At 39.9% G+C, this 7,863-nt stretch overlaps 1 protein-coding gene across 4 annotated transcripts in view; it reads right to left on the reverse strand.

Annotated features, from left to right (window-relative positions):
• Positions 1–5,427, reverse strand: part of NSUN6 (NOP2/Sun RNA methyltransferase 6) — a 72,572-nt gene extending 67,145 nt beyond the window's left edge. For 2 of the 4 annotated variants that reach the window (XM_015077830.3, XM_027073557.2), the window contains exons 1-3: positions 4,862–5,427; positions 2,699–2,854; positions 777–856 (exon numbers count right to left, since the gene is read on the reverse strand). In XM_015077830.3, coding sequence (XP_014933316.1) covers positions 777–856; positions 2,699–2,854; positions 4,862–4,936 — 311 coding nt within the window. In that variant the 5' untranslated portion in view covers positions 4,937–5,427. Of the gene's footprint in view, positions 1–776; positions 857–1,370; positions 1,429–2,698; positions 2,855–3,383; positions 3,734–4,861 lie in introns of those variants that run through there. The other 2 variants (XM_015077831.3, XM_053225366.1) reach the window with 2 other exon arrangements.
• Between the last annotated feature and the right edge of the window lie 2,436 nt (positions 5,428–7,863).

A 7,863-nucleotide genomic window follows, 5' to 3' on the forward strand; every position in this document is an offset into this window, starting at 1 on the left:
CACAATAATTTAATGTAACTGTGGATTAAGGAATAAAATTTTACAAACATATCACCTATGAATGTAGCAAATATGTTGCTTTGCATTTTTGTGTAGCTCAAAAAAAAAAGTTTTATATTAGCAGCGGAAGCTCTTTGTTTTTTTGTGTTTTTTTTTCAATTTATTTATTTTGAGACAGAGAGGCAGAATTCTGAGGAGGCTCCACACTGTCATGACGTGAGCCAAAAACAAGAGTCATACACTTAACCAACTGAGCCACCAGGCGCCCCTTTCCTCCTACTTTCTAAGTCACTTCATTTGTTTACTTATAGTATTAAGAGAATCCACACTGGGGTGTCTGAGTGGCTCAGACGGTTAAACACCTTACTCTTGATTTCAACTCAGGTCATGATCTCCTGGTTCGTGAGTTGAAGCCTCATGTCGGGCTCTGGGCTGTCCGGCTCCCAAGCCTGCTTGGGATTCTGCTTCTCCCTCTCTAAATAAATAAATAAACAAACAAATTTAAAAAAAAAAAAAAACAGGAGGAGGAAAAACAACCAATCATTGCACCAAATGGACATAAAATGCATTACTTTCAAGGTATTTGGGCCCATTCCTAGTCTTTTTTGTAACATCTCCCACGACACAGTATGAAGTTTGGCATTTTTGAACTTGTGAATTCTTGTCTATCTATACAAAGTGGCTAATAATACAGAAACTCAGTGTCATCATCCAACAGTAAGAAAAAACCTGTGACAAATTTTTAGAATTTAATTGGAAATGGAAAAGTTACAAACCTAGGTCCAATAATAGGAATGAGTAAGACGTCCTGAAGGTCTGGATGTTGGAGAATAGGAACACTTAATCCATTAAATTGCTGTTAAAAGTAAACAGAAGTATGAAGCAATCAATATAACTGATAAATTTCAACTTACAGAGCTTTTCAGTGTCATTATCTAGCAGAGCATGAAGCTTGGTTTAGGCTATTCTCACTTTATTCCACATAATACTATGGAACAAAGACTTCAAAACAACTATATTTTCTGCATATTTTCTTCTTCTCTATGTCTTCCTAAGGTTCAATTTTGCTTACTGTTTGGTTTTATAAAAGCCAACCCGTATTTACCTTAAATGACTTATTTTGAAAACATATATCCAATACAGAATTGCATGCAGTACTCTTTCAATGAAAAACTCTAAACAGGACATTAAAGATTAGGATTAATATTATTTATTATATACAATCAATACAGGATGCCATGTCAGTTTTGGTGAGGAAAAGAAATGCTTATTGGCAAAAGTTCAGGATTTTCAGTATCCTCTATCACACTTGGGTCTTCAGACTAGAAGTGGGTGCAGGGCCAGGAGTATAGGTGCTGAGGCCAACTCACACAGTCTCAGGAGAACCAGTTATGTGCATCTCTTCCCAACTGTCTTCCAAAGCCAAACCATTTGACATTCTCACCTATAACGTATGAAGGTTCCAGTTTCGCCACATCCTCACCAGCCAGATGAAATTTAAATTATTAAATCCCAATATGGGGCCCAGAGAACTCTGGGGAGACAAAGCACCCACTCCTCCATAATCCCATATGGGACATCTCTTTAGGACACACATGAGTTTTGGATTATAGAAGGAGAAAGAAAATAAATAGTCTGAGACCCCTTTCCTGCGAGAAGTAGGTACTGCTCTACCATCAATTTCCTATCTAGTGCTTAGGGGTCAACCTTCTGCCTTACTCTTAACCTTTAAGAGACTCAAAGCCCATCCGTAGTCAATGTCTGCCTTATCCTAGATACTAGTTACTAGTATACTAGATGCTATAGGCCCACTGGACTGGAATACTAGAATATGTAAGATCCAGGAAGTTTGCTAGAAAAGAAAATAATCTGGATCTGCAGGAGTTATAGACAGTTGTGATGGGCCTCAGAACACTTTCCTTTCTACTACCTGAAAACATATACATGACTGCATAAGAGTATTAATTTTAGTTGTTCAGAGGAACTGCTTATATTTTGTTACTTGTTACATTTAGTTGCTTGGAGGAATTGTTTACTGTCATTACTCTCAATAAAATTATCACTATCAATATTCAAAATCGGATTACTTTTTCTACAAGTCTTATTATTACACTAGTTTGGGTCTCATACACTCAGATCCCATAGCGGGTAGTTCTTACACATTTTCTCACAACTTGAAATTTATAAAACTGTTCTTACAGACGATATAACAAACATTCCATAAATCTAATGAGATTAAAGAACAATAAGTAAATCAACATCAGTGACAATTTTCTGAAGATTTCTTAATGTTACATCTTCATTAAACTAATAACACAGCCTATAATAAATATATAAATAAAAGCCCTTTGATTATGCTTGCATCTTACTTTTAATTTACACACTAATCAGATAACTTATTACAAAACCAGACTTTTAGGGTTAGAACAGATCTCTTCATATGTATTTTAATGATGAAGCAACTGAGGCCAGAGGAGCTGAGTGACCTACTCAGTCACTATAATAAATTCTGAATCACAAGTGCTGGGTTCTAATATTACGTCTAACATTACCACTTAACAACTCAACATTCATGATCTTCTACTTCCTTAGGTGTAAAATTGGAATAGTACATTATGTTCATAGGATTTTAGTGAACAGCAACATGACATAGACTGTAGAAATATCATAGACATAATGACAGAAAATTTGCACATACCTTCTGAAGCTCATCCAACAACAGATTTTTCACATGTTGCACTGAGGCAAGATGTGTGTTTACTCTGACAGTTGTGAATGATGGAGGGTGTGACAAGTGATTTAACAGAGTTTCAAATCTCCTTTCTGCTTCTTGTTTGCCTAGAGCAGATACAACCTGAAAAAGAGGAAAATAACAAGTTAATGTTTCAACGTCCCTTAACAAATGAACTAAAAATTTTAAGAACATGAACACCCATTCGTTCAACTAATGAAAGACTCAACCAACCAAGTTCCCTGTGATGAACTGAAGCTTTACGAGACATGTATTTTCCCATTTTTGTCATCTTTTCTTCTTAATGTTTATTTTTGAGGGTATGAGTGGGGGAGGGGCAGAGAGAGAGAGGGACAAAGGATCTGAAGCGGGATGTACACTGACACATGAGCTCGATGTGGGGCTCCAACTCAAGAACCACAAGATCATGACCTGAGCTGAAGTCGGACGCACAACCCACTGAGCCACCCAGGCGCCTCCCATTTCTGTGATCTCTGAATATACCCTGCCCCACAGCATCTTCATAAACCACTTGCCAGCCTACTAACCCACCAGCCTCATAGTATTAGCACTTTCTCTAGTGTATTAAAACTGACCTTTACCTCCAACACTTTTACAAAGTAATGGCTTTTCTTTTCGTAAAATCACTTACAGTTAGCGGGTCTGAGGCAGAGATGGTGTCAAAGACGGACATTTGGATCTTCTTTCATAAAAGCAATATTTATTTTTTTTTTAAACCGCTGGGAAAAATTTCTGAATGCCTCTATTTCTCTTAATATGCTCCTTATATTTTAAGTTCTCTGAAATCTAGAGAATGTCTTTTCTCTTTCCATGCTGTCTAATCCCGTAAAATAATCTTTGGAGGGCGTCTGGGTGGCTCAGTCGGTTGAGCATCCGACTTGGGCTCAGGTCATGATCTCGTGGTTCGTGGGTTCAAGCCCCGCGTCGGGCTCTGTGCTGACAGCTCAGAGCCTGGAGCCTGTTTCAGATTCTGTGTCTCCCTCTCTCTGACCCTCCCCCCCCGTTTATGGTCTGTCTCTCTCTGTCTCAAAAATAAAACGTTAAATTTTTTTTTTAAATAATCTTTGGAAATAAAATGCAGAAATCAAATCTAACAAGTCAGCTTCAGCAATATCTTCACGCACGATTAACATTTAGATGGCTTTACTTTGAACAGAAAAGCAAAGACTTAGAAGTACAAAGTAGCCTAGAGGCCGGATCGTAAAATGTAAAGAGCACAAGCTTGGCAACCAAAGACAGCATTCACTGAGGACTTCTGTGCGAGGCACTGCGAAAAGCACAGAGAATGAGTATTTGTTGAGGACTGTGTGCCAGAACAACTCCAACTGCTTTCTCAGGATTAATATTCCAAAGCAACCTTGTAAGGGTACGTATTTTTAACATCCCCAGTTTTCGCAGAAAAGGAAATTAAGGCTAAGCGCTCTGAAATGATTCGTTCAAAGCACAGAGACACAAACCCAGGACTTGGGACTCCAGATCTGGATTTTGTCATTGTACCTGAGCTCTTCAGGCTTCAGATTTCAGTCCTGTTACTTCATAGCGGTGTCACTTTGGCCTCTTTGGACCCTCCGTCCTCTCACCTGTTAAAATGGAGAGGCAATCTCTACCAAAAGAGAGAGCGAGCGAGAGAGCGCGAATATTAAGATGTAAAGGTCTGCAAGCCACCTAGCACAACGGGTGGCATTTGAGGCATTAACAGCTTCTAGCATCCCTTTCACCAGACTGCCACACTCCAAGAGTGCAGCTGTGACTTCTCTGCAGGACTTAAGTTCTCGAGAACAGGAATCTTTTTGCGCTCATTTTGCAACCCCTTCAGTGCCACGCCTACTGCCGGGCACATAACCGCTTTGTTCCCCTCCCTTCTTCCACGTTCCTAAGGGTGGAAACGTATATACCTCATTCACCTCTGATCTCGAAAACACTAAATCCCTACGGGGAAGATACCGGCCGTTTTTACGTTCGAAAAAAACCAGGCAGAAACAACCGTGTCAAGATGAGGTTTCGCTTTAGGCCTCTTTCTTCCTTTTTTTTTTTTTTTTTTCTATTTCTCCAGAGTGTGTAAATATTTGAGTTTTTGCAAATATCATCTACCAGGTTTATTTGACCTACCTCCTTATTCATAAAACCCTCCTTAAGGTACCTTTCAACCTCAAGTCTCAAAGATATTTTAGGGAAAATAGACATTTTGGCGATAGTTTTGTTCTCCTCCAAGAAAAATGCTGGAAAACGGTGATTTTTCTCTTCCCGAGTGAACAGTGAGCAGCGTGTTGTCAAGTGAGTAACCACCCACACGCGCCGGGACCGCCAGATGGCCAGGAAAATCGCGCCGCTCTTTCCAAGTTATATTCGGCTTTCGCGGAGGTACATCCACGCTTTCTCGAGCGTCGCCAGTTCAGAGCAGCTTCCTCGCCTCCAGCACACCCGTCCTTGGTCCTCCTTTAGGGACGCTCACGGAAATCACTGTGAGGCCACGTCACCCACGTTGCAAAAACACCACAAGAAAACTAAAGGGGGGGGAACGGGGAGACAAAAAACAAACAAACAAACAAAAACCCTGACGGGCGAGACCGTTGCGAACAGGCCTGAAAAAGCGACCCGCACCTGCTCTACCACGTTCAGCCCTCTGAACCTAATTTCCAAAACCGCGCCCCCCAATTCCTCTGCCGAAAGCCGCTTCCGGCCTGCGTCACTTCCGGCGACGCGGCCCACCCTCCCCGGTCCCCCAATCCGCAGCCGCAAGTTGCCGCTACGTCACGTCTCCGGAGTTTCCCAGCGCGGTGGGTGGCGCGTCCACGTGCGGGCGGTTGGCGCCGGGAGGGGCGGCAGCCGGGGGGAGCACCTGGGTCCTGCGCCTGCGGCGGGTGTCAGGGCAGACGAGGAAATGGTGTGGGTTAAGTCGAAGGCTTTGCTGGCCTGAATAAATTGGGAGGGCCAGTTAGTTACCTGCTGGGTGACCTGCGAAGAAAAGAGAAAGGCAGTTTATTTGAACCTGTAAGTCACTCTTTGATTTCAGAAACGCATACTAGTCTGACTTCAGCGATGAATGAACCACGTTATTCAAATTTTCGGAAGCTGGGTTACTGGTGGGTTCATGTCCATGAATGATCAGTTAAAACTTAAAAACCTACACCTAGCATTTAGTTAGTTGAGTGAGGCTAGCAGTTACCTGTATCATAGTTGATTTATACTTGAAGGCTCTGAGAACCTTGACATAATTTGTGTTACAGATGAAGGAAAGGATCCTAATGAAAGTCAGACATTTTATGATTGAATAGGTAGCTAAAAATAATTGTCTCCTTAGAAAGTCAGGATAAAGACCACAGCCACCTGTCATCTAAAACGAATACCAACTCTTTTCACCATGGTATACTTCAGTAAGTTCATGGGATTTTTCCGTGGCTAAATCATCTGAAAGTTATTAGAAAACATGTCTAGATCGGGCATTTCCAAAGGAATTTTTGCAGCCTGAACATTACAACCCTAGCACCAATAATGGTTGGAATCTGTATTTAGGAGATAAGGGAGAGGAAGGAACGAGTTGGACTGGATTGTAAACTCCGAGAGGGTAGACACTTCATCTCACTGCACTGCATACCCACTGCCAAAACATGTAATAGGCACTTAAATGTTGAATGACTAGATGAATGGATAGGCATCTATGTGAACTAGAGAATGAAAACTGTTAAAGCATGTATTTGCTGGAAACTAGTTTACTAGTGAAGCACATATAAACAGTGCTGAGGACTTTTAGACTATCCTGGTCTAGACACTATTGTAGTGACAGGTTGATGAAGATGCCTCTTAGTGTTCTAAACTTGGGTCCAAGACAAACACATACCAAATCTGAAGTTGGCATAGTGCAAACATATTGTCTAAGCAAAGGAAGAGCCCTATAGGAATATACCCATATACGGGTCATTTAGGTTGTATTTGCTCCATGGGATAATATGGCTGCCCATGTGGAGGAGCAAAAAAATCTTAGGTACAATCTTATAATCTTAAATCTTAGTTTGTAGTGCTCCAAAGCTTAACCTTACCAAAAGCCAAACATATTCCAAAATATTCAATTTCATGAAGAAGGTATGAGGGGATTAGGAAAAAAAGTCTAGAAAGGCAGGAAATCTATCAACTCATCTGGAGGCTAAAGTCAAAGTGGACATAATCTTAATAGTGTAGGAGAGTTGTTTGTTTTTGAAAAGTTTCATTCCTAGTTGGCAGAACATGCTGTCCTGAACTCTTCGTTCAAGCCATGCATGCAGTTTATCTTAGTTAACAGTAATAAATTGAATTCAGTTCCTGCTGTAGCCAACTCTTCTAAGTACTATCTAAATTTGGATAATTAGTTCCTTGTGAGGAACAGTAGTTACAGGTTGTTGTTTTTAATTCCCTAGTTGTTCAATGTTTCATTTTTTCCTGAAATTTTAATTTGTTTTGCTTTATGTACAGTACTTTTATCTTTTTCTTAAAATTTAGTGAACTGGAGAGAAATATTACTGGCATTGGGTTTTAATTAAAGGAAGTTATTTCCAACTAACACTTAAGAAAGTAAGTTATAATCCTAATGACAGTATTATCACGTTCCTTTTTCATGATTTTTTTTTCTTTCATGAATTCAAAATATATTCAAATAGTAACATTTCATAGAACAGTGATAACCTTCTTTGGATTAAGGCTACACTGAAATTAGTTTTTAAAAGTTTTTAAAGGAATGTTTTCAGAAAAAAATTAGCAAAGGTGTTTTTTAAGTTTAAAAAGTGTGTTCAGGGGCACCTGGGTGGCTCAGTCGGTTAAGTGGCCGACTTCAGCTCAGGTCATGATCTCGCAGTCCATGGGTTCGAGCCCTGCTGTCAGCACAGAGCCTGGAGCCTGTTTCAGATTCTGTGTCTCCCTCTCTCTGACCCTCCCCTGTTCATGCTCTGTCTCTCCCTGTCTCAAAAATAAATAAAATGTTAAAAAAATTTTTTAAAAAAAGTGTATTCAAAATATATTTAAAAAGTGTATTATTCAAAACTCTTTAGTTTGATTAAATTATTGACAAGTATTCCTACTATAATATATATAATACAAATATACAATATGAACTAAATTGTATCTTTTGTAAAAGATGATAC

The sequence above is a fragment of the Acinonyx jubatus genome, chromosome B4 (genome assembly GCF_027475565.1).
Source record: "Acinonyx jubatus isolate Ajub_Pintada_27869175 chromosome B4, VMU_Ajub_asm_v1.0, whole genome shotgun sequence".
Classification (NCBI taxonomy): domain Eukaryota; kingdom Metazoa; phylum Chordata; class Mammalia; order Carnivora; family Felidae; genus Acinonyx; species Acinonyx jubatus.